Raw genomic sequence first — 27495 nt, forward strand, 5'->3', positions numbered from 1 at the left:
CTAATTTTAAAGGATCTGCTCCATATTTTCAAGAACTTCTTTGTATTGTATGAAATGTGTCTTTAGTTGTGGTAGGACTGATTTAGGTCCCACTTTATGTTAAGTGGCTTTAAGTACTATGAACTTACATCAAAAAATAAGTACAAAGTACTTATTGTGTTGATGTTGTATTGCAAAATACTTGTGCTGGTGTGGTGGTATGAGTAGGTTTAAGGGTGGGTTAAGGTGTAAGGGAAGGGTCAATAGTGTAATTACACGCAGGTATTTTCAAAATATAAGTACAATGTAATAACATGTATGTACACAATAAGTCCTTTGTATCAAATTATTAATTTCAATGTAAGTACATAGTACCATAGCCACTTAATATAAAGTGGGACCTAGATGAACTGTACTCCCATCAGACACATTATCCAATGTTGCTTTCAAGTCCTGTCAGAATGATCATTTTTACAAGGTGAGTGCACATGAAGTCATATCAGTGGGGAAACAGGGCTTGTCAATTAAAGAATTATGGTAGAAGCATATTGTTATTGATCATATGTTGTACTTACCGTATTAAAGGTTGATGATACAGTTTTGTTTGTACACATTTTGTAAAAAGCTCAAAATGTAAAAAGGTCAAAATCTATTTAAATGTATATATATATATCGTCTGTGGAAGGCATAGGACCATAAAATGTTCGTCCAATTATCGCATTCGTTAAATTTTATACTCGGAACGGTTCGTGACTCGAATTTATTGGTTTTAATGGGAACACTATCAAAACTATCAACATTAATTACTGTAATGTTTTGTGCTTTGAGACTTGAGGTAGTTTAATGCCATCTCATCTCATCTCATCTCATGACGCTTTGCAAACTCTGCTGTGTGAGTTCATGTGTTTTGAAGGAGGTGTGGCTTTGGAGACGCTCTGAAGGGAGGGTGAGATCTCATGCTTTCAAAGCTATTACCTTTAAAGACAACTGAGATCCCACAGTGTGACGTGACTTACAGTAGAGATAATGTTTGTTCAGTCTGACAAGCAACAGCCGTAAAATACTTATCTGAACATATTTGTTGAGTATAATAATGCTGAGCTCCATTTAACTCGTCCATCCAAATTCCTACTTGGAGAATTACAATAAACCAGTTTCTAAATGGCAACAGAATGCTTTACGGTTGGGGGAAAGATATTGAAGTAGAAATATTCCATAACTGACTTTGTATGGAATGCAGCAATGCACATTCTAACTGACTAAATAGTATGGAATAATCAACCTCAGAGCAATCACAGTAGTTGAAATGACAAAAGGACACTACAGGAAGTTCATATGGACTGTTTAATGACAGCTTATAGTGCTGCACTCTGGGGTTACTGAACAGGCTTATGGAATAGTCACATTTCTCTCCTGCATGTATACACACATTTACATGCTCTGAAACATCAGGATCTGGAAAAACCAAGCACAGGATCATGGGAGCTGCTGTGACACTGAGTCATTAGAAAGGCAAAGGAGAAAAGACCAAAACCCCAAAGTTTATTTACAATCTTTCTGCTGCACTTCAGTTATTTATTTTTGGCAAACACTCTGTTCAACAAAGGTCTGCGCAATTTTTTATTAAACTCTCATTTCTTCTGCAATCTTAAAGGGATAATTCATCCAGAAATATATACATTCCATCATCATTTACTTGCCTTATCTTGTTTTAAGCCTGTATTACTTAGAGGTGATGTTTTCCATACAAGAAAGTGAATGGCGTTGGACTTCAAAATTAAGTAATGATGTATTTAAAGGGACATTGTGTAGGAATTTCTCCCATCTAGCAGTGAAATTGTATTTTGCAATCAAACGAATTGTGCTCTTTGTGCTCACATTGTTTTGTGCATCTTTCATAACTGATTATTTCACCTAATTTTGGTATAGTGAAAAAAGTTGTCAGAAGGGAAAATTATCAGTGAATATGGACAAATTTCAGTGGATTATTTTTATGGTACATTTATTGTTACCATTTGTTCCTGTTGATTTCATTTTACGGAAAAGGAGACATTGAAAGTTTAACTTAGACATCTCCTTTGTGTTCCACAGTAAAAATAAAGCCATACCGGTTTGGAACATCATGAGGATGAGTAAAAGACGACAGACTGTTCATTTCGGGGTGAACTATATCCTTTTAACTTTCAAGTAGATTAACTGGACATCTTAACTGGTTCTTGTAGACATACTGGAGATAGCTAGGGTTGCATTTATAGGCCATTCTTAAAGGATAGGTAGGTCAAATTTCATACAGTGCATATAAAGGAGCTCGTAATTTAAAACGTTCCTGCAATTTCACACAAAGGGCAGGTTTTAGGGACACCGATTCATTCAGGTTTTCCACTTAAACAGATTTTCCCCAATCAATCATTCGGAACGTTGACAAAACAGACAAGGATTTGATTTTAATCTGCGTCTGGATGACCATCCCTACAGGTTGGGTTACAATCCCATCATCAAGTTATCATGACAGCCTATATTTCAAACAAAAAACACAAGTTGTGTAAAATTACTCAGTTCGAATCCCAGCGGCCTGATGGAGTCTCATCCGACGGACTGTGAACTGGAGGTTAAAGTGTGCCTTCATCTAGGAGTTTGTTTATCCCGTCGCAGATCTTCCTCAGGTTAAATCTGTATTCTTCAGATGGGCCGTACAGCTCGGTCAGGAAATCCACGTCTGCGAAATGGTTGAAAACGTGGTCGATTCGCCCGTGGGAGCGCATGGTCAAGTGGTGCTCCACCAGCTCGTGAAGAAGGTCCCTACATTCCATCAGCACCTCGGAAAGAATGCCGCGGTCGAACGTGTACTCCACCTCGTAAAAGCTCACCACCGTCATTGCTGCCTGGTTCATCTTCTTTTTGAAGCGCTCAACGGTCTCCATCTCATCATGACTGAACTGGTGGTTCCGGTAGAGAATGCCAATTTTCAGCGCGATCTTGATGACATCTTTGATGATCTTGTGGGCTTCCTTTTTGCTCTTGGTGTATTCACGGCTGGCCTTGTAGAGTTCGTCCAGAATCTCGCTGCTGGTGTCATCAGTGAGGAGGTTTGCAACGGCCATGGTGGCCATTTTACTCAAGATCTTCTTCTGGGCCTGAAGGGCCAAACTCTTGGAGTTGAAGCTCTCTTGCCCTATAAAAAGAAAAAAAGACAAAGAAGAAAAAAACAACGTTAGCCACTCAAAAGATTGTTTTCTCTTTCCCATGTAAATCATTTTGAATGTCAACAATGTTCTAGAGAACATTTTTTCTGTAAATGGGCTGCAGTGCTTTGAGCACCCAGGTCAAGGACGGCCTAACAGACAACTCTATCAAAAATCATACTGTGCTGAAAGGCATAAAACGTGAAACATTCAAAACATTCATATGTCTTTCAACATATTTTGCTCAAAAAGAAGAGTGAATGTTTTTCTGAACCCTGATTATTTATGTAACCTCCATTCAGTTGATGTCAAATGAAATGTTCTAGCATTTTTAAAAGACTGAGACATTCCTTTGCTGTTGAAATCTATATCTCATTCCATATTCACTTTTTTAATTTCAAATTTGAATGAAATTATGAAAGAAAAAAACATTTTTCAATGAAATCTTGTTCATTGTTTAAAATTTGGACACTTAAAGTAATCCACACTTAATGTCAACAGGAAAAGGCGTGCCACATTCACAACCCATTCTACTCCAGCAATGTGATATATTTATAAGTAAGACAGGTTGTTCAAAAAGAGAAAAAAAGATCTATCAAGAACTGATTGGATTGTGAAAAGTGGGAAAAATAAGAGTGCTTCCTTAGTGACAACAAAAAGGGAAACCATTTATGAAGTTGAGTAAGTTTTGATGAAATATAATAAAGACAAACATTTATTTTTTTTGTTTGTGCTTTTATAAAAGCTAATTTGTAGAGGCATTGCATCATTGGCTGATGCCACTGATTTTATGTAACACAATGACATGAATACACTATTTAAGAGGGACTTTATTGAGCCACTGTAGGTGTGTCACTAAACCAGATTGTTTGCAAATGGATGGCAGCAAAGTTGTTGATTTACTAATGATTTATTCAGTGTCTAATGTACTGTGATAATATTAGAACAACTTCCTGGTCCGACTGTGCTGTTTGACACTGAGTTCCTCTAGGTGTGTGAGAGCTCTCAGCATGTTCATTCTGCTGAGGTTTGCTGTCTGTCTGACCGGCTGTTGTAGAGGTGGAAACTGTACGTTCAATAACTCAATAATAAGATTTAGGCCAAAAATAGGAGAAGAAAAAAATTGAGTGCATTTAGGGAGGGCCGAGGGTTAATGGTCCTGGCAATGAATCTCATGCGGGATTCTGTGATCGGAGAAACAGACAGATGATCTAGTTTTGGCAAGTTTCGCCTTTGAATCTTTATATTTAGTGAAATGCATTTCTGTCATGACAACTTGTGGAGTGTTTGGCATGGTAATAGGCATGACAATGTTGATATATTTGGTCTTGGTGGAATAGATCTGCTATGCTGTTGCTGCTGTTGGTTATTGCTGATGCTGCTGCAGAGCAAGTACGGGACTTGCTTCTGCCAATACAATACATACACGTCACGCTGCTGTGAGCAAGCCATGCTGCAGCTGTACAATATTGTAGAATTACCCATTGTAGATCTATACAGGTGGAGCTGGGGAAGGTGGAGGGTTTCTGAAAGCGTGCTGCACTTCAGAGGCAAATGCTAACCAAGTATTTGAAGGCTGAGCATGCAAGCTCATTGGCTATCATGATCTTTTTTTTTCTGTGAATAAGACTACACTGTTCAAGCTAGATGCAAAGCAAAAACACAAGCACATTCATGAGGACAACTCAATAGAATGATGTTTTTTCTTGCCATTATTTAGCCTTTTTTAAAACTCACATTCATTTAGACTACTGGCTCTGTAGATTCAGCAGGGATGAAAAGCGGTACAGGAAACACGTGTACTGTACACTAATTTCCGAGGAAGTACACTAAGAGCACTCATGGTAGCATGCTGCAGAAATGTTTTCTTTGTCTAGCCTTGTTCCTCTTTTTGTACATATTTGTGCTGTATTTTTGCATTATAATGGACTTCTGAGCATGAGTTACAAATCTTTCAGGATCTTTAAAGCACATGCTTTCTGGAAAGGATGTCTCTGCAATAAAAATTAAAAAAAATTGTGGTATTAGTTTGTCTTCAGAATGTGTTTGTTTATAATTGTGATTTAGACAACATTTTATGTGAGTCATTAATGCAAAATTCTAAATAAACCCAAAGGGATCGCAAATTTATGTCAGTTAGGATGCTGTCTTAGGCCTGGTATTAAGATGCATTTTCGTCAATGTTAAAGAGGTGTTAAACAGGGTCTAAAACTGTTTGAACTTGCTCACTTTTTACTGCTTCCAGAAGATGTGAAAACACATTGAACTGGATTGCTTTTGTAGTGTAGACGCTCGTGTTGTTGAATGCGATCGAAAAGCCATAAGCAGTGTAATGGCTTCATTCAATCAATCATATTTGTGTGGCACACTCTGCGCTCCCTCACAAGTAATGTAAAGTGTGACAAAATAATGCCTGTTACAGACTGTGTGATTTCGGCAATTCTATAAGATCATTACAATTCACACTGTACGACATGGATCTAATAAACTTGGGTACGACATGTAAATATACTGTACGATGATGACACCTATATTGAATCGTAGACTACGACACAAGTTAGTATAGAAGAATAAAATGTCATCATTATGTGCTAGTGGTAAACAAATAGAGCATGATGAATCACACTTTGGCAACTGTGGTTTTTATGTGCGCTGAAAAAAGTGGAGGAAAAGAAAGAAGAGAAGATGGACACGGTCAAGGCTAGGGAAAAGAGGCCAACTTGGCAGGCCAATTTTGCAAATGGACCTTGAGGTTAGTAGTTTTAAGTTTAAGTCACATTGCCATTTCATGCTGCATTTTTATTGGCTAGTCAGAAGCTGTAGGTCGTAGCAGCAAAAACACTGTGAGATGATCATGCAAAATTTCTGACACTGTAGAAGATTATCGCAGGCTACTGTATCTTTGGTTGCAAGGCTGTTGTAACGGCCGTCTTTGAACCCCTCTAACTGTACAACGTAGGACCACCGTTTATGAGCCACGACCACAGAAATTGCCAAGATTGGTCATCTTTAATCTGGGACAACCCAATATCGTACAATGTGTACCAGCCATAAGAGGGTATGGTCTAGACCAGAGGTGCTCCTGGAGGGCCACTGTCTTGCATAGTTTAGTTACACAACCCCAATTAAACAAACCATAACCCGCTAATCAAGGTTTAGGCAAACGTTCCAGGCAGGTGTGTTGAGGCAGGTTGGACCTAAACTGTGTTGCACATTGGCCCTCCAAGAGCATGTTTGGACTCCCCTAGTCTATACAAAATCCGAAAATGTGCATGTTAAGACCAGGTGAAAACGGTAATGCGTCCTGACCACTTGTGATCGGATCACTGAAAATGCATCTTAATACCTGGTGTAAACAGGGCCTTAGAAGGTAGCTGCAGATGTGCAGTAGATGACAAGGCAGCTCGCTAGGTTTGGGAACAGAGCTATGGTGACCGTATAAGGCCATCGTTGTATGTCAGAGTGTGTGGGTTTATCTCGGGCTGAGCTAGTGAGATGGCACAGAGAGGAGGGTATTGTTTTGTCGTGTTTATCTGTAGGAGGTGTGAGCAATCTAAGAGCAAATTTTATTTAGATACCTCCTAGTTCAAATTACACACTACAGACGTGATTAACATTTCAGAACCAAATACAGAGAAGCTGTTCGTTCCTGAACTCCTCTGCCGAGAACCCGTCACTCTCGTTTACTGCCTCACACAAATCACTGTTATATGTCAGTGGGGTGGTCTGGAAAATACATCATTTGAGAATGCCACGGAATGGCACGTGAATGCCACACAAATGCCTGACCGGAGCTCCAGTCGCACCATTTTTAATAAAAAGAAAGCCAGAGTGAAGTTCACTTCTATGCACGCATGCACATCTGGCTGCCAGGTGAGATGACCGAGGCATGACCTTTAGCAAGTGTCACTGACAGGAATGATGATGTTCACTCTGAAAGACAAACTGGTTCATACAATTGTTGCTCCTGTAGCTCAGCTGGTAGTACTTGACACAAGCAGCACAGAGGTCCCTTGTGAAAAAGAAGTACACTTTAGCATACTTTTAAAAAGAGTGCTTAATATGGTAAAAAATACTTTTAAAGAATATATTGAAGTGGAAACTGAATGTAATGTTTTCAAACACTTAAGTGCATGTTATTTGCAATTAAATGAAAATGTATTATAGATTATATTTATATTAAATGCAACTAGTCGAACTTAAGGGTGCTTTTTTGACTTATGTAAGACTTAAGTACATCTTTATATGTAATTTCATATTTACTTCTATTGACTTTGAAATATGGTTGTACTCTCGAATGTACTGCTAAGATTTATGCTAAACTAAAATATGTTTTAATGCTGTCTGAACATGCTCCCCCCAAACTAAATAAAACATAATTCAATGAACAATTGAATGGAGCAGGATTTTCGACAAATTAGGTGTATTTTTGGGCAATGCTACCAGACACAACAGAACTAGAAACCAAATGTTGTGGTTCTTGTCATGTTTGCTCCAATTTACATGGAAGAGATTGCTTAAATCACAATCACAATGCGAAGCTGATTTGAATGTATATGCTACTGCAGTTCATTTATTGAAACTAAACTGCAAAGATGGCTTGTTCATAAATCGTCATTGGTGTGACATCACAACCATGAACTCATAAGCATATGGCTGCCCATTTACATATGTGTTTTTAGTAACGAAAAGTATTTAACAATTATGTTCTGATTCTGAGTCCACTTTAATTTCATTAATCCTACCTTTACTGTATAATATGTTATATTTTGTTTATATATGTATATATTTTATTAGGCGCATATCCAAGTGTTCGTGTGGAGTGTGGAAGCTGCAATGAAGAACAATGTTACATATAATTCTTTCTCAGCCCTGGAACCATTTTCCAATGCCACTCCCAAAGTATTTAACTAATTAAATTAGTATAATAAACGTCCGACTAGTCGACTAATGGCTAACATGAGTGACTACTAATCGACTAAAATATGTAGTCGGGGGAATCTCTACTAAAAGGAAAGCTATGATGGAGCCCCCAAAGGGACATGATGGTGGAAAAAAATATGAGATGGGATTTTGAGTCAGATATGATTGTAAGTAATAACTTGTGGTTTGAGTCAAATGTTAATTTAGCAGCCATTTTATACTAATGAGTTTGTTTGCGACTCATTTGTGAGTTTTTTTAAATGATTCATTAAAAGAACTAGCTCATGTATATCATTTGTTCGTAATTCAAACTACATAGCATTGTATTTTTGTTTTTTTGTGCATTCGGCCTGCATAAAACAAGAAGGATGTTTCGTCTTTGTATATTTTCCACAATTATTTAGTGGTGCCAAAATTTTCACATAAACCAACATGGGCTTTTCAAACGCCAATCCTGATAAAACTAAGAATTGGCTCTGACATTCCTGGCAGTTGGTTTTGCTGCACAGGCGTTTGACTGTGTCTGCATCTGTGTCAGGGCTGTCGTTTGTTATTGATGTGAATCGAGGCTTTGTTTAGCATCACTCTCTGTGATGATGTAAAGTCAGTGAGTGACAGACACGACCTGAGGCATCAACACACACCAGACCAACCTGACACTGACCAGCTACACAGGCGTTTCTGCTCTTTTTGGCATTGGTCCATGCTGTGGTTAGAGGACGTAGCGAGTCATAAACCCGGCTGTCTGAAAGAGCAAAGGTAGTTCACTAAAAATAAATTACATTTGCAATATGCAAATCAGGTAAAGGCATAAACAAATCCAAAGAAATGTGTGCTGTAGACTGTCAGCATGCGCAGTTCCTCATCTCGCATGCCAGATCTGAATGAAAACTAAATTGGGGAGGATGCTGTAGACTATCAAGAAATGGCATGTGATGCTCTTCAACCTTTATATAATGAATAACTGCTCATAAATTATTGATCACTAAAAAATCTGTACAAACATTCCTTTTTAAAAATGTTCAGTTTGCCTTCTGCTTTACGTTGGCTGTGCAAAATTAATTGTTTAATTAATTGCTCATCCGAATGAATCCAATTCGATTCAATATTCTGAAAGTTATGAATACATGAACCCTAAACTTCACAAACCAATTCACTTTTCCCCAATACATGTGCATCTTGCTAACGCATAGGGCCTAGTTAAACTGGACTGTGGGTGGGTGGTGAAAAAGAACATGCCGAAATACTCCATGCACAAGTGTTTAGTGAATTTAAAAAAAGAAACACACAAGCTATGTAGAACTTATTGAATGACAATTCTAAAGGTGATAAAGCTGTTTTTTGTAGACTATTGGCTGGTTGACCAGTTTGAAAACAGTCTGGATCTTCTTATAAAGATATTGTATCTTAACAAGTAGCCTGTGTATTTTGCTGTCATAATAGTGTGCTGGTGTCCTGCTAACCTTATCTTGTGTTTGGAACAGAAGAACACAACTAAAGATGGAGAATGAGGAATGCTCTTGAAGCTTGCATGACCTCTTCATACAAAACAAGCTAAACCCACATAAGTACAATATACGACGGATTTGTTTTTGTTGTTTTTGAAAAATAAAAATAAAATAAATAATCAGTCAGAATTCAACATCAATTAAAACTCTCTCTGACTCTCTGTCCCTTTCTTATTTTCATCTGACCGTCTGTGTCAGCTAGCAATGTTCAGGCTGTTGTTGTGGTGTGCAGAGATCAGATGCGGCACTATATGCTGGATGACATTAGTGAAGTCACTGATTCTGTGCTTGGTTTGAGTTGATTTTTTCTTGCATTTTTTTTAGTTATTAAACTATAGCCATTGCTTTAGCATTTCAAACCTAGAAAACTTCTTTTGGTGAAACATTCTGTTTGAAAAGTGCATAGGGAGTGCCAATGGATCCTTTGTGTTCATGTGTTTGCATATTCACCTTTTTCAATCGATCATCTGTAGGAAAATGAGGTGGGATGATTTTAAATATATGACACATCTTATTTTGAACGATAGACAGGCTTATGTTTCACAAAGTAATTTATGTCTGTAATACTTTTGAAATATACAGTACTTGAGCCAAATGGCTAAACAAAGTGCTAGAGAAAAAGAAATATCATCATATTTTTATTTTCCCCTCATGATTTTCCGCTCTGTGCAATGTCAAATACTTTTATGAAGGGTTTCCCAGTCCCCGTGGAAGATTTCATTTCTCATAGAATGCTATTGCAAAGGTCAGGAAACGTTCTTCATTTTAGATAGGTTTCACTGAAGTATCAACTCTTTGATTGCGGACTTTGATTTGGTATTTTGGCAGTTACTTATTGAACCAGACTTGCATTTAGTGTTTTAGGCCTTAAATACTCTGATTAATAATATGGTATCAAATAGTAATACAATGGCATATTGATTTATAACATGGTATATCATATAGTGCATGGCACTTCAAATAAATCCCTTTCTAAAAATGAGTATGCATAGTTTTATTGAATTTGCACTTATAGTGCAATTAAAAGTATATTTTTTAAACACTGTACTTGCAGCTAGTGAAATAAAAGGGCACTTAAGTCTGATTAGAGTACACTTCCATGACTGTTTCTTAACACACTTAAGTACACTTTTAAAAAGTGCACTTCGTAATAATGTTATATTCAAATTTTTACTTTAAAGCACATTTTAAATCATGTTTCAATCATCTTTTTGTCATGCTTTAAAGAAGTACATTCGTGTTGACTAACATACTAAAACACATGTAAAGCACATTATAATTTCAAGTTTAACATAAATGCTTGACAGTACATTCAGCAGTACATTATTACAAAGAGAATAAATTATATATAAAGATGTATTTAAAGGGACATTGTGTAGGAATTTCTCCCATCTAGCGGTGAAATTGTATTTTGCATTCAAACGAATTGTGCTCTCCAGCGCCTCGCTTTTTCAAATGCGTGCTGCATCTACGGTAGCTGTTATGTACCAAAAACCTATTACAGGAAGTCTTCTAATAGCGTTGAACGTTTCCTTTTACGTTCAATTTTGGACATTTTTGCGACAAGGATTTCTTCTCCTGTGGATCGGCAAATGTATGGTCCGCCATTAAAAATAACAGTGCAATGGAGCCTTTTAAACTTGCCGGGGCAGTGACAAGCGCCTCTCACTGCTCTGCTCCTCCGTTTCTGCTGCTTTCAGTCACGTGACGCTGGCTCTGAACGAAAACGCGTTGTGGAAATGCGTTGGCCTAGTACTTTTTGACCCTCTCTGCTATTTTTCAAGATGGCGCAACGACATGGAAGCCTCCGTGGACCTACCCGTCACATGTATATAAAGATAATAAATTCTTCATTTACGAGGATAAGTCAGATAATTGGCAGAGGTATTTGTACACCATTGAGGACATACTGTATTTATGAATAAAAATATTGATTTTAGATAATAAAATACCTTAAAAACTACACATTGTCCCTTTAAGTGGTACTTAAGTAAAAATATGCATTTATTTATATTTAATATACATTTAAACTATAATACATTTTCAGTTCCAAAAAAATTACATTCAGTTTGCATATATTCTTTTAAATAATATGTACTCTTTTTAAAAGTGTACTTCTTTTTCACAAGGGATGCCATGGTAAAACCATACCTGTCCAAAAACATTGTGTCACGGAACACACACTGGAGGCAGAAAATCCAAAAGCAGTAGTTTAATATAAAAGGGCAATCCAAACTCTTAGTCATCCAGGCAGGGGTCAAAAGTCCAATAAGGCAATCCAAAACATAAAATACAAACGAGAACCAGTATGATACAAATAACGGAAGTGTGGGGACATAATACAAGGACTCCGTGACACATACTGAAACAGACAGGGTTATATACACAGGGAATCGACAATGATAATGGGGAATTGGCTGAGTGCAATGATCAGTGATAAGAAACAGCTGAGTGCAATGATGAGACAAAGGATCGTGGGAAATGTAGTTCATAAGTGAAGGACACCGTGGGAAAGGAGGACATCTAGTGGACATCAGGGGAACACAAACCCAACACTGTGACATAACCCCCCCTCTACGGAGCGGCTACCAGACGCTCCATGACAACAACAAGAAACACAGAAAACACAACACAATATAATACAAGAGGTTCAGGAGGGAGGTGGAACGGTGGAGGATCAGGGGGAGGGAAGGTGGGCCAGGTCCATGAAGGGAGACAGGAACAAGGAGTGAGGGTTTAACCGGGGACCGGGGCAAAACAAAAAATCTATCGGGCACCCAGGGGTAAACACAAAGTCTATCGGGATGCCAGGGCGAAACGCACAGTTCATCGGGAGGCCAGGGCGAGACGCAAAGTCCATCGGGCGGCCAGGGCGAGACGTAAAGTCCATCGGGCGGCCAGGGCGAAGAAGACCTCTCGGGCGGCCAGGGCGGCGAAGACCCCTCGGGCGGCCAGGGCGGCGAAGACCCCTCGGGCGGCCAGGGCGGCGAAGACCCCTCGGGCGGCCAGGGCGGCCCCTCGGGCGGCCAGGGCGGCGAAGACCCCTCGGGCGGCCAGGGCGGCGAAGACCCCTCGGGCGGCCAGGGCGGCGAAGACCCCTCGGGCGGCCAGGGCGGCGAAGACCCCTCGGGCGGCCAGGGCGGCGAAGACCCCTCGGGCGGCCAGGGCGGCGAAGACCCCTCGGGCGGCCAGGGCGGCGAAGACCCCTCGGGCGGCCAGGGCGGCGAAGACCCCTCGGGCGGCCAGGGCGGCGAAGACCCCTCGGGCGGCCAGGGCGGCGAAGACCCCTCGGGCGGCCAGGGCGGCGAAGACCCCTCGGGCGGCCAGGGCGGCGAAGACCCCTCGGGCGGCCAGGGCGGCGAAGACCCCTCGGGCGGCCAGGGCGGCGAAGACCCCTCGGGCGGCCAGGGCGGCGAAGACCCCTCGGGCGGCCAGGGCGGCGAAGACCCCTCGGGCGGCCAGGGCGGCGAAGACCCCTCGGGCGGCCAGGGCGGCGAAGACCCCTCGGGCGGCCAGGGCGGCGAAGACCCCTCGGGCGGCCAGGGCGGCGAAGACCCCTCGGGCGGCCAGGGCGGCGAAGACCCCTCGGGCGGCCAGGGCGGCGAAGACCCCTCGGGCGGCCAGGGCGGCGAAGACCCCTCGGGCGGCCAGGGCGGCGAAGACCCCTCGGGCGGCCAGGGCGGCGAAGTCCCCTCGGGCGGCCAGGGCGGCGAAGTCCCCTCGGGCGGCCAGGGCGGCGAAGACCCCTCGGGCGGCCAGGGCGGCGAAGACCCCTCGGGCGGCCAGGGCGGAGCAGACACCGGCTCAGGAACAGCAGACACCGGCTCAGGAACAGCAGACACCGGCTCAGGAACAGCAGACACCGGCTCAGGAACAGCAGACACCGGCTCAGGAACAGCAGACACCGGCTCAGGAACAGCAGACACCGGCTCAGGAACAGCAGACACCGGCTCAGGAACAGCAGACACCGGCTCAGGAACAGCAGACACGGGCATGTCCAGGATCCGAGCCAGACGCTCCAGATAGTCCCGGCCCAGGAAGGCGGACGGAACGTGAACAGTCTCTCGCTGGGCAGACGTGACGTGAACAGTCTCTCGCTGGGCAGACGTGACGTGAACAGTCTCTCGCTGGGCAGACGTGACGTGAACAGTCTCTCGCTGGGCAGACGTGACGTGAACAGTCTCTCGCTGGGCAGACGTGACGTGAACAGTCTCTCGCTGGGCAGACGTGACGTGAACAGTCTCTCGCTGGGCAGGCGTGACGTGAACAGTCTCTCGCTGGGCAGACGTGACGTGAACAGTCTCTCGCTTGGCAGACGTGACGTGAACAGTCTCTCGCTGGGCAGACGTGACGTGAACAGTCTCTCGCTGGGCAGACGTGACGTGAACAGTCTCTCGCTGGGCAGACGGAACGTGAACAGTCTCTCGCTGGGCAGACGGAACGTGAACAGTCTCTCGCTGGGCAGACGGAACGTGAACAGTCTCTCGCTGGGCAGACGGAACGTGAAGATTCTCTGACTGGGCAGACGGGACGTGAACAGTCTCTGACTGGGTAGACGGGACGTGAACAGTCTCTGACTGGGCAGACGGGACGTGAACAGGCTCTCGACCACCTCCTCCACTGCGACCTCCACGGGTTCCACGAAACTTAACTAATCGGGTCCCCTTAAAAAACTCCCTTCTCTCCCGCTCGGTGGCTGGGGAAGAGATATTGAGAAACATACCGCTGGATCTTGTGTGACGGAGTCCTTCTGTCACGGAACACACACTGGAGGCAGAAAATCCAAAAGCAGTAGTTTAATATAAAAGGGCAATCCAAACTCTTAGTCATCCAGGCAGGGGTCAAAAGTCCAATAAGGCAATCCAAAACATAAAATACAAACGAGAACCAGTATGATACAAATAACGGAAGTGTGGGGACATAATACAAGGACTCCGTGACACATACTGAAACAGACAGGGTTATATACACAGGGAATCGACAATGATAATGGGGAATTGGCTGAGTGCAATGATCAGTGATAAGAAACAGCTGAGTGCAATGATGAGACAAAGGATCGTGGGAAATGTAGTTCATAAGTGAAGGACACCGTGGGAAAGGAGGACATCTAGTGGACATCAGGGGAACACAAACCCAACACTGTGACACATTGGTGTTCTATACCACGTAGAAACCCTACAGTATATTACTTTTTGTATCATATTTGCAGCGGGTGCGAGTTCTGGCTGATATTCTGGATGATAATGAATGCAATGTGTCTCAGTGTGGGAGCAATGAGCCTGGGGCATTCCACTATCCCTAATCCTCCTGTCATACCAGTCATTTATGATGGAGTCACAGAGAGAGAACTGCTAATGACTACTGTGGTGTCACAACATCACACTTAAGTTCACCTGACAAGCTCGCAGCTCCAGATTCAGAAGTGGTACAAGCACCCGCGGGGGTAACGAGTGTTTGTGTGTGTGTGTGTGTGTGTGTGTGTGTATGTGTGTGTGTGTGTGTGTGTGTGTGTGTTTGTGTGTGTGTGTGTGTGTGTGTGTGATTAACACAAGCTTGTCTCAATGTGTGTGCGCCACAAATAGACATTATTAGAGGTTATTTTTGGTCCTCCAGCAGTCTGTGAGTGTGTGGGTGGGTGTATTTGTGTCTCTCCAGGGCTTGCTTTAGAATCACTGTAAATTTAATCAGCATTGTTAGTGTGGCCAGCTTATATGACTAATGAAGGAAACAGGCAAATAAATGAATAAATAAATAAATGAATAAATAAATAAATAAATAAATAAATAAATAAATAAATAAATAAATAAATAAATAAATAAATAAATAAATAAATAAATAAATAATTATAAAATAACCCCATCATATTGTAAATGTAATTCAGTTAACCTCACTGGTATTAATAGAAAACAAACCTTAATGAGAAAGTGTGTTAAAGTATGTGTGTGTACAGTTTTAGTTATAGTTATACAGTATATGCGAGGGCCTATGTTTTTGAAAATGTCCTCACAAATTTAGTGAAACATTGAACATGTTCTGAAATGTTCCACATTTCTTGAAAGACTTGCCAAATGAAGTTTTGCCTTAAAGGGGTGGTAAAACACGATTTCACTTTTCTAACTTTAGCTAGTGTGTAATGTTGCTGTTTGAGCATAAACAACATCTGCAAAGTTACAGCGCTCAAAGTTCAAAGCAAAGGGAGATATTTGCTTTTTAAAAATTCAATTTTCTAAGGACTACAGCAAACAGCTGGTTTTGGACTACACGACATATCTCTGGGTTTGCTGATGTCAGCAAATCCCATTATTTACATAAACCCCTCCTCCGAGAATACTTAATAAGCGGGGCGAGCCCATTTTATATTGCTGTTTTGGAGATGAGTTGTCGCAATGCCGTCGAAATGCTGCTGTTATTTTCATCCCGGTTGCAGGTCCACTTTGTTCAGCCTTCCTAGGGACGAGGGAGTTAGGGATCAATGGTTATTTATTTTAAAATAAATATTTAAATTTATTTTTAACTCGGTATAATTATGACCAAAATCTCGCTCTCTGTGCTGCACATGGAGGAAAGCTTCCACAATCTTCACGAGTTCAATGCAGGATTCGCAAATCGGCTTGTTCTGAAAGATGGAGCAGTTCCAACTTTAAAAACAGAAGCTTTTGTTTATGAGCCACAACCTGTAAGTAATATGATTTATTTTTCGTTGATGTGTTTTCCTGTAATAGTTCGTATTCTTAATTGTACGTTGTAGCAAGGAAGTAAACAAATGACATCGCTGTTTGGCTCTGCTGGTTTGTTAAATGCTCATTCATACTTAACGTTATCTGACAAACACCTAACGTTACACACTTGTTTAATCTCAGCAGCGAACTTGGAATTAGAGTAAATTATTCTTTGATTAGAGCTTTTATGTTTATCTACATGCTTGTTTATCTACAGGCATGGTAAACATTGTTCTGTGTTTGATTTGGCTACTGTAGTAAATCGGATGTTTAGTGTTCATTTGGGTTAATAGTTCTGTCGACAGATATTTGTCTACAATCATTCTAAAAATACAAAAGTAACGGTGGGATACAGTCAGAAACGATCACTATAGATCCGCAGTTTTAACTCAAAAAAATCCCTTTGAGGACTGTAGTATAATTTGTTAGAACGATTATATGAAATTCTTGTTTATGAAGCTTATTTTTTTGTAATTCTATAATAATTAGTACAATTAAATAACAGCGTAACTAAAAAGTAATGAGAGAACAACAAAAAAAAAAACCTTTCCAAAACGTCGTTTAACAGCCGTTCTTGAACAGGTTCTGCTCGATCATCTTCACTAACGTTTCCCCGGGTCCGATTGGTTTTATTGATGCCATTGTTTATAATACACCAAAGCACAAACTACGGTAAAGGTAAGGGGCTTGACGTTTCCGGAAAACGTGCACTAGACGGTTAGCGAATCACAACACACTGGGCCAGCTAACCAATCTGAGCCCATTGCGTAGTTTTGAGGGACTGGCTTCATATAACCAGGAAACCATCAGACCGTTTTTACAAGGAGGGTAAGAGCAGTGTAGAATAAAGGTAAAATATATGAAAAATAATGAATTTTTTAAAAAACGAAGCATGAACACGTTACAGTGCACCCCACAAACACAATCAAGCCTTCGAAAAAATGTGTTTTACCACCCCTTTAATCGGATAGTTCAACCAAAAATTTTAATTCTGTCATAATTGACTCGCCATCATGTAATTTCTGTTCCGTCATTAATGAATAACTACACAGGAACAACTGAGTAATGCAATATTAACATTCTAGTAACTACTATTAACTAACAAGAAACTCAGATTAACAAATTAGTATGTATAGCGTTCAGTTGAATGAGGTAGTTCACTATTTGCTAATCAGTAATTACTATTTTAATACGAATACAGACTAATACGAACTTTATGCAGATTAATAATTAATGTGAATAATGCACAATGTTTAATTCATAATTTCAAACTTCTTGTATGGCTTTCTTTCTTCTGTGGAAAATAAGAAGATATTTTGAGAAATGTCCGATTTCCTGTCTCTCCATACAATGGATGTCAATGATCACCAAAAGAAATTGGTTACAAAAAAAGGTTTGCAATGACACGAGTGTGAAAAAATCACAACAAAAGTTGATGATAATAAATGACACCTGTGAGACGCACCGGTCTCGCATCTCTCACGGTGGAGCAGAAGCATAAAAGGAGGAGCGACGACGCTGAAGATCGAAAGGAACAGGTCTGATTTTATGTTGTGTTTTATTCATAGACAGTAAAAGAAGGTTTTATTTCTGTTTTGTGTAGCCAGCATTCGTCCGCGAGGGGCTGCTGGTGGATCCTTTTGTTTTTGTATTTGTTTTATTTTATCATTAAATGTTCGACGGTTCCCGCCTCCTTCTTCCCTGAATCTTAAACATTGCTACATGGTTGTTATTATTAGGGGCAGGGCAGGGTTAACTTTAGGGTTAACCAAATATCAACATTAAAAAAAAGAGAGAGATCTATGTGGTGAGATGCCAAAGCTTACATTTTTAAACCAAAAACACAACCCCACCAAAGAATGAAAAAAAGAACAAACTCAAGCATACAAATAGACAGCACACAAATCAAATCTAACACGATATGTGGAAAACAACACAACAGAAAAAGAAAGCATCACAAAATTGTGTTATCAACGGTTTCATATGGAGTTTCAAACACTGTATGTACAGTTTAAGTATTTAACAGAATTCTTTGGGATGCTTTTTGGGGATGTCCTCATTTGTACAAACAGTAGCCTATAAAAATAAAATAAATTAAGTTTTTTTTGAATTGTACAAATGCATAAAGTTATCTGTTAGGGTGTAGGTTAGGTGTATGGTATTTATAACTACCTATAAAAAACAATAGAAGTCTGTGCAAATGTCCCCATTCAGATTGAGTAAACACGCTTGTAGGTGTCTGTTAGTATGCTTTTGTGTAGAGGGAGGGGATGTTTATCAGATGCACCATCTTGCTGTGTTTATTTTAATCTCGATGTGGAAAGCATCATCTGCCAGTGATTAAGTTTATTACAGTTTACATTTGCAAGTGTTTATATCCTCACCCACTAATAAATAAGGACTCAAAAATACTTAACATTATGTTTTACAGCTGTTGACACATTTAAAGTTGGAAAAAAGAGAGGTTCACTCAAAAACGACAGTTTTGTCATCATTCACTCACCCCCATGATTGATTTAGTTGATTGAAACCTGTTTGACTTTTGTACATACAGTAAGAGGACATGTTTTGGAAAATGTCCAGGCTGCTTTTTTCTACAGTGAAAGTGAATGGGGATGGAGGTTGTCAAGATTGTAATATACTTAAAAAATATACTTAAGTGTAACTAAATTAAATGTTTTCGGAAACTTAATTACATGTTATATAGGCTACAATTAAATTAACATTTATATTAAATGCAATTAGTTGAACTTAAGAGAGCTTTATTGATCCACTAAATTCGGACTTAAGTACATTTACATGTAATTTCATAATAACTTGTTCATAATTTCATAATATGTGAATGTACTGACAAGAATTCACGGTAAACAATTTTTTAATGTAATTTCTATTGAAAGTAGTATGTCAAGTATTTAGAAATATTTAAGTAATTATTATTAGTAATGAATTTGTAATGATGTAACAGTTAAAATTATAATCAAGTACTTTACACATGCTTTAGTATGTTAGTCAACACATCAAAACAAGTGTACTGTTTTAAAGCACAACAAAGATTATTAAAACATAAGAATTGAAAAATGCACTTTAAATTAAAAGTGTGTTTTTATTACAAAGTGAGGTAACACTTTACAAAACTGTTCCATCATTAATGAATAACCCAGGAACAAATGAGTAATGTAATATTAACATTCTAGTAACAACTATTAACTAACAAGAAACTCAGATTAACAAATTAGTATGTTGTAGCATTCAGTTGAATGAGGTAGTTCACTATTAGCTTATCAGTTACCTCTTTTTTTCATACCTCCCAGAAGACTAATAAAAACTACTATGTACAGGTTCATAATTAATGTGAATAATGCACAATATTTCATTAATTCTAAAGTAAAGATTGTGGTAACCCTCTTGTAATTACTCAAGTATTACCAAATACTTCAGAAGAAAGTATTTGTTTTCCCGGCTACTCAAGAACGCCCTCCTCAGCCTTATGCTCCTGATCCTTGCAGACTTCCTTCCCCTCCTATCCCTAAAGAGTTTCAAGAGTTGCTAACACCTGCAGACATGCCCTTACCTTCACCCTCCCTAAGTTCATTCAGCCTGATCCGGGTGAGTTTGCTCAACTCCGGATAGCTTTGGTGAACTAAATTTTTCAAATACCAGATCTTAGTGGATCATCATAAGCGTGATGTGATGGTGAACTGGAATTAATTGAGGGTCCCATGTTGCGTGCTTCTGAGTAAGCTTCCTCCTGAGCAGTGAGCCGAGTTTTATCTCACTTTTACCTCTAACCTGACATGATCCGTAGTCTGGCTGACCTATAGAACTGTCTCCGTTATGAAACCTGGTGCCACAGCTATGTTTCCAAACCAATGCCTAAGGGCTTGCACACTCAGTCAGACTCTGGGAAGAGAATTGTGACCATCCTGCATGGGGTTGGAGAATCTCTGGTTGAGATTCCCTTCCCTCGGAAAGATCCTGTTTCACAAACCAAGCATGCTAAAGTGAAACAGTATTGCCCTTTCTGATAAGACTGAGCATTACCGAAGCAAGTGTGCATTATTTGCCAAGCTTGCCAGGGCACACCATACTGCTCAATGTGACCTGAAGAAGCCTTGCATCTTGGAAGGACTCAGCTACCATGGAGAAGAGCCTGACAAATTCTTCTCCGGATAGGTTCTTTCGGGATAAACCCTCAGTGGGATGGCAAGTTATGTTAAAAGTGTTTCCTGTGAATCTGCATTATGAATATCACACCTTGGGCACCTTCGCTCTTCTTGTTGATGGCTCTGATGGGACTATTATGCTCTTCACTGTGGTTAAGGCTTTGGACATCCTAGGAGAGACAATATTTAGGTCCTTGATGGCTCCTCCATATCCTTTCATATCTCTCCCCTCTGTAAACCCCAGACCAGTTATAAGATTGACAATGCCTTTATTGCAGATCGTCTTAACCTGTTGCATCAGTCTTACCCTTTAGAACAGCTACAATGGAAGAACAGACATCTGCGAGGTCTTCCTGATCACTTAAGTCCAGCCTTTACTTCTCATCGGTTCTGATCAGCCTATCAGGAGTCTCATTACTCCTACAGAGCCTGTTTGATGGGGTGGCCTGTGCACCAGCTGCAGTTCATACACGCCTAGGATGGCCGCCGGGCCACATACCTTCCATGGAGTGGTCTCCTATCACAAAACCAAATCTACTAAACTTTAGTGGAGTTTGGGAAAGGGAGATTACATCTGTTAAATCATTCTTGTGGCAGATGCTGACCCGGTGAAGCCAAATAGTCTCCTCTTGGGGCAGCCAAATGAGTCCCTGCCTCAAGTCATTTACCCAGAATCTGAGATGTTGGGGTCTCCACAACTGGAGACATTCCTAGGTCTTTGGGGAACAATTCTGCTCCAGGTTCATAAAGGATTATTTTCCTAGCCTCCAAACTCAGCAGAAATGGCAAGCCTGTCCTCCTGACTTGAAGGACACAACATTTGTTTTGATTGTAGACCCTCAACTACCTTGGAACTTATGGCCTGTTAGACAAGTCATCAAGACCCGCCTTAGCCCGGATGGTCATATCAGTAGAACAGATAAAAGGCCAAGTTGACACTTGACCGATAGCACCTTTCATGGAAGCAAAGATGCTCTGCATCTTTGGGGGCAGCTTTATTAAAGGCTCCTTCAAGAGGGACTTTTATTTTGAAACCACAGTCGTAGCAATATTCCGGTAGCGAGCAGCGTAGTTAGTTGAGCTGATGCAATCTGCTGGGTCATTGTGATCTGTTCGAGCCGCCAGCTGGAAGGATGTAAATTCTAGTTTGTTTGTGGTGATGATTTTCTGTGAGGAACCTCCTTTCTGTTTGTAATACATTTTTGTAATTAATTGTTTTGTAATTAATTTTTCTTCAGACTATTTACGTCTTTGAATATACATCTGTGGCCCATCCCTCTACCTCCAATTCACAGTGTTAAGCTTATTACCTGTCATCTCATTACTTGTGCTCTGACAAGTTCCCAGGATGGTTTACTCGCCCATTACCTAATCAGAACAGTCCAAAAGGCTATCCAACAGGAATATTCTAAAAATTTTCTCTTTTTGTGTTCCACAGAAGAAAGTCAATCATACAGGATTTGAATAACATGAGGGTATGTGAATGATTGAATTTTCATTTTTGGATGAGCTATTATTGTAAGTTTTACTGCTTCCTGTTCCATAACACAAAAAGTCACAGTCAGAATCACTGAACTGTTCTACTGTTTGATTTAGGTCTATGATCAGAGAATAAATTCACCAGGATATGACAGCAGGTTTGTCATTACGTTCAGTTGCGGTCGGCTCTGATCATAGGGAAGACAGTATATGTTCTGATTGGACGCAGCAGTTGGAAAGAACTTGTCACATATTATCACTATAGTGTGGGACTTTTTTACATTCCCCTTTTTCAGTTTTTATGTGTTTAGAGATCAGTGAAAAAAACAGTGAATTGTTTTGTCAGCCCAAAGCAACAAGCAGAGACAACACACCATCAGCACAGTCTCCTGCTTGCTTGTGTGGGTTGTGTATGTGTGCTTATTCGGATCCATCATTTAATGCAGGGCAAGTTCGGTCCTAGAGAGCCGCTGTCCTGCAGAGTTTGGCTCCAACCCTAATCAAAAACACCTGAACAAGCTAATCAATGTCTTCAGGATGCGTGATTTTTTTTCCCAAACCACTTCAGCGGAAATCCCGCCCTGCAGCCGATTTCATTGGTTTAGGTTACAGTGACGGGTAGGTTTAGGGATCAGTGTTTGGTGTAGGCAATCAGTACAGTGATTGACATGACCAATGAAAACTTTTAAATCGGCTGCAGGGCGGGATTTCCACTGAAGTGGTTTGGGAAAAAAAATCACGCCTTCAGGATTACTAAGACTACAGGCAGGTAAAGGTTTTTTTCAGGGTTGGAGCTACTATAAACTCTGCAGGACAGCGGCTCTCTAGGACCGGACTTGCCTACCCCTGATTTAATGTCATGCATCACGCATCCTGATAGTTCTCATTCATATAAATACATTCATCTCTAACCATATCAAAAGGTCAGTACCAAAGTTCAAAGTGTAACAATCAATCACTGAATATGCCTGATGTTTATTGCCCATACTAAACAAGCAATTGACAAGGAGTAAAAAATAGGTTTAGTTTACCAAGGTTGGAAAATGAGTCCTTATAAGGTATTAAAGAGAAGGATATTATTAGCTGTGTTTCCTAAATCAAGCATTACTAATATTGCTCATATGCAGGGGGACCTTAAGTATGAGGTCAAGCATGATGCCTCAAGTTGTGCAGCTTGTTGAGGATTAATTAACTTTTATTTTTTTAGGTGACCAGATTTATTTTGATTGTTGTTATGACTAGATGGATGATAATGGATAAAAAAACATACTAAAGGAGGGATACGAGTCATATCTAGAGCTCAGAATATTATAGAGCAGTGGTTCTTAAACGTTTCATGCCAAGTACCACCTCTGATAGGTTGATTAAATCCAGAGATGTTATAGTTTGATTAAGTTGGAACTTGGAACATTTCTGTACAGTTTCATTAACAATAAAAGGAATGTACTGCAGCATTTCTGATTGAGAAGCAATATCTTCCTTTTCGTAGATCACCTTAGTTTTTTTATGCTTTCTTTTTAAGTACAGAAATAAAAATTGTATGCAAACTGTGATCATGTCTGCTACAGCTGGAGGACATTGGTCAGTGTTTAACCTTTACATCTCACAACTATTAGCCTTTGCAAAGCAATATTATAATTTGACATATATTCGGAAAAATATTTAAATTGTGTATGTTTTGTGTGGAAGTTGTGTGTGTGTGTGTGAGTCTCCAAGTGTAAGGGGATAGAAGTTTTTAGTATAAAAACAGTTTTTACAGTATAAAAATCATTGTTTATGGAAAGTCCCCATAAAACATCTTCTAATCTTATTTTTTTTAACTGTACTTGCAGATATTATAAAATTAATGAAATAAAGGCCACTTAGCTGTAGCCTAAAGAGAGTACACTTTCATGACTATGCTTAACACAAAAAGTGCACTTTGTAATAATGTCAAATTTGTTAATGTTAAACATTTTACTTTAAAGTACATTTTAAATAACTGTTTTAATAATCTCTTGTCATGCTTTAAAGAATACACTCATTTTGACGCGTTGACTAGCAGACTAAAGCACATGTAAAGTATATGATTATAAATGTACATGTACTGTGTCATTTGATAATATATATTTAAAGTTACTATATTTTAAATATACTGACTTAAATATATTATTTAAATGCAACACATTTTAAAAAGCAACACTGCCGGTAAGTCTTTGTTTTTCACACACCTTCTTGTTGTATAAGATGCAGCACAGATATATTAATGTGTGTGATTTCTTCAGCTCTATTTTTTACTTCCTCTCTGTTTGTGTGTGCGCGCGCGTGCATGTGTGTTTGTGTATCAGTGAATGTGTGAAGCTGTCAGCTGGGATTTTTTTCACACACTGAAGAATTAATTAAAAAGGTGTTGAAAACACATGACTCTAGACAACACAAACCCTTGCTCTCCTCTGACACCCCCTCCGCACTCACTTCTCTGTTACTTTCTCTCTCGCTCTCTTGGATATACCAGGATAAAAAAAAATATATGTTATTTTACATAAACATATAATGGTGAGAGTGTGAGGTGATTTGTTAGGACATGACTGTTTTATAAACATGAATGTAGAATGTTTTTTTTTATTATTATTAACAAGTGTGAGAGAGACAAATAGACATAAGAAAGTGTCTTGAATACGTGAACAAAATACTGTGGCAGTACCGTGGTATTATTCCTTTTTTTTACCATTATTTCTATGAAAGGCATCTGTGACATGTTGGTTAAACAATAATTTGACTTTCTGCACTGGTATGAACACTATATTTGCAGAAATTATAATAGTAACAGGAGGGGCTAATTTAGCAACAATTCAGTAAACAAGCAGTTAAAGGGTTAGTTAATAAATATAGAAAATTCTGTCATTAATTACTCACCCTAATGCCGTTCCAAACCCATAGGGCTTTGTATTTCAATAACATATTTCAAATCAACATTAAAGTCTGATAAGAATACATGTTGTTTTTATCCTCAAATATCGCTTAAAAAACATTATATTTCAGGTCAGTCCATTTAATGGGCAGGTGTAGAGCAAAGGCTGAGCTCAAGTTTCAAGACACCAATCACTTTATGGCTGTTTCTATGGTATATGGAGCTTCTAACAGCAGCTGCAGTGATGCTGTCATCAAAAAGCAAGTAGCCTACCATAAAGATCAAGTGAAGACTTTAAATGGATATTTGTCGACATACACTGAATTTCTATTTATAAAAAAATTCCAATTACCAGTTAAACTAAGAGACTTTGCTATTGTTCCAAAGAGTGTGATAGTTTTAAGAAGCTCTAGTTCAGCGAAAATCAACATTGATTTTTGTGGAAATATTTATATCGATAATGTTGATGTTTCGAAACACCAAAGCAATAAGGTTATAAGCAATGTTCTGTCACTTCCAGCAGCAAGATTTTTTTGGTCTTCTTTATTTGGTATTATCTATTGGAATAAAGCATGGATAATGCAAAACAAGTTTTGTATCAGTAACAAAACTAGAGTGTATGATAGAAATATGTGTATTTCATATGATTTTTATTTTCAGAATGACTGTGTTGAAAGTAAAGGACAATATATTATACAATTATTTATTTTATTAGGAGTATACCATATACATAAAAAGATGTGGGCTCTTTATAAAAATAATTTTGCTCATTTTATAAATGAGATGAAACTATACATACAGGAGCAAACAAACAAAAAAACACTGAAAACATGTAATGTTGTAAAAGCAAATTTTTTCTCTGGGAGCTAAGTTAAAATGTGACTGTGATACTTATTGTTTTTGTGGGATTAAATAAAAAATAAAAAAATTGCAGACTTTGCATAATTGGCTCTTTTACTCATAAGGCGGGACTTTACTAGATCCACCTACTGGGAGATTCCATTTCAAATAAAATAAAAGCAGAAGCATCATTAAAATCTATTTTCTATGTATAAATTGTTCTTTCTGACATGGAATTGTTTTTAGGAGGAGGAACTTGTTGCATTTTGAACACAGAGTAGGCAGTGCTTTACGGTTAGTTACATTACATCCTTTCCTGGTATCTTCACACAGATACTGTATTGAAAAAGTATAATCAGTTTTACTTTTCTAGCTGGCCAAGAGCAGTGGCGACTCGTGGATTATAAAATAGAGGTGGCACAATAATTGTAGTGGTCTGCGGACCCTCTCCAGAGGATTTGTATTATTATTATTAATTGCATTTAAATGGCTTTTTTGGATACTTTTAGACATGAAATGTAAAAAAGAAAATGACACATATACAGCAAGAAAATATAAATACAATTCCACTCACCTAGCCTGTCAGTTGAAGAAAAAAATACATCCTTCTAACCTTTTCAAATAAATGTCTGTGTTAAAAGAACATGTTCTGCAATTTAGTCAAGGTGATTGATGTAGTCTATATCTAAATTCGGCTTGAGGTCTTCCTTCATTTTTTAATTTGTAGCTGCTGCACAAATGGTATTTTGGTAAATTTGTTGGCGATCAAATAGTCAACATGTCTACTCTCCATAATTAAGGTAGTTGCTAGATTATAGCGGGAGCAGTTTAAACTAATACCACATCATTTATGTATCTGCAATGATTGGTTGATACCCAGGGAGGCTAGTCTCCTCTGTAATGTATTTTTTTTCTCAACACTCTACCTGCTGAAAGTGAAATACTCAATGGTGATTGGCTAATCTTACCAACGGAGGCAAAAGTCTTTGCCTCCCCCCTCCCTTTCTCTTTCCCTTCAGACTCGTCTTACCATAGATTTCTGAATGGTTGATTCGACACTTTCGTTGGAGGACCATCAGTGGTTTTGACTTCAGTGATATTTAATGGTGTTTACAATAGTGAAATTACAAAAACAAAAAATCACCTTCAAGGACATGAAATGAAAAACTGGGAATTCTATTAACATTAATTCATCCTTCTCAGAATATGTAGTAGGCTGTGCCTCCATTGTCTCCCCTGACAAGCCGCCACTGGTCACGAGTTACAAAGAGCCAGCTGAAGTTTATTCACAGTACTGCCTGTCTGCTAGACTTCCATTGTAAGTGTGTCAGTGTAAACATGTTTCTTATTCATGTACACACTCAAAGTTATGGTAAAACTTTATTTTGATGGTCCCTTTTGAACATTCTGTTGACTATAAGTAACTTTGCAACTACATGTCTACTAACTACCATTAGAATATTAGTTTCAGTAAACTGTCTGCTTAATATCTGCTAACTCTTTATTGTGATGGTCCTCCAACAGACATTCTATAAGTAACTTTGCACCTACGTCAACTAGGGTTCTAACCCTGACCCTACAAGTCTACTAATACTCTACTAACACTCTAATGCGAGTTTGTAGACATGTAGGTGCAATGTTACTTATAGTCAACAGAATGTGTTAAAGGGACCATCAAAATAAAGTGAAACCGAAGTAATTATCTGTAATTGAGAGCAGGCCAACAATTCTTTAAATTCTAATCTGAGTATATGTTTCTCCACATGTTGGGTGCACAGCAGCATCTCATTTTTAAGCCTAATACACTAATAA

At 39.3% G+C, this 27495-nt stretch overlaps 1 protein-coding gene across 1 annotated transcript in view; it reads right to left on the bottom strand.

The window, feature by feature from the left end:
- Positions 1-1305: 1305 nt before the first annotated feature.
- Positions 1306-27495, bottom strand: part of tnfaip8l3 (tumor necrosis factor, alpha-induced protein 8-like 3) — a 52245-nt gene continuing 26055 nt past the window's right edge. Inside the window, exon 2 of the mRNA XM_077248244.1 lies at positions 1306-3151. Coding sequence (XP_077104359.1) covers positions 2589-3151 — 563 coding nt within the window. The 3' untranslated portion in view covers positions 1306-2588. The remainder of the gene's footprint in view (positions 3152-27495) is intronic.

The sequence above is a fragment of the Siphateles boraxobius genome, unplaced genomic scaffold (genome assembly GCF_051911475.1).
Source record: "Siphateles boraxobius isolate OS27281-9 unplaced genomic scaffold, OSU_SipBor_1 30, whole genome shotgun sequence".
Classification (NCBI taxonomy): domain Eukaryota; kingdom Metazoa; phylum Chordata; class Actinopteri; order Cypriniformes; family Leuciscidae; genus Siphateles; species Siphateles boraxobius.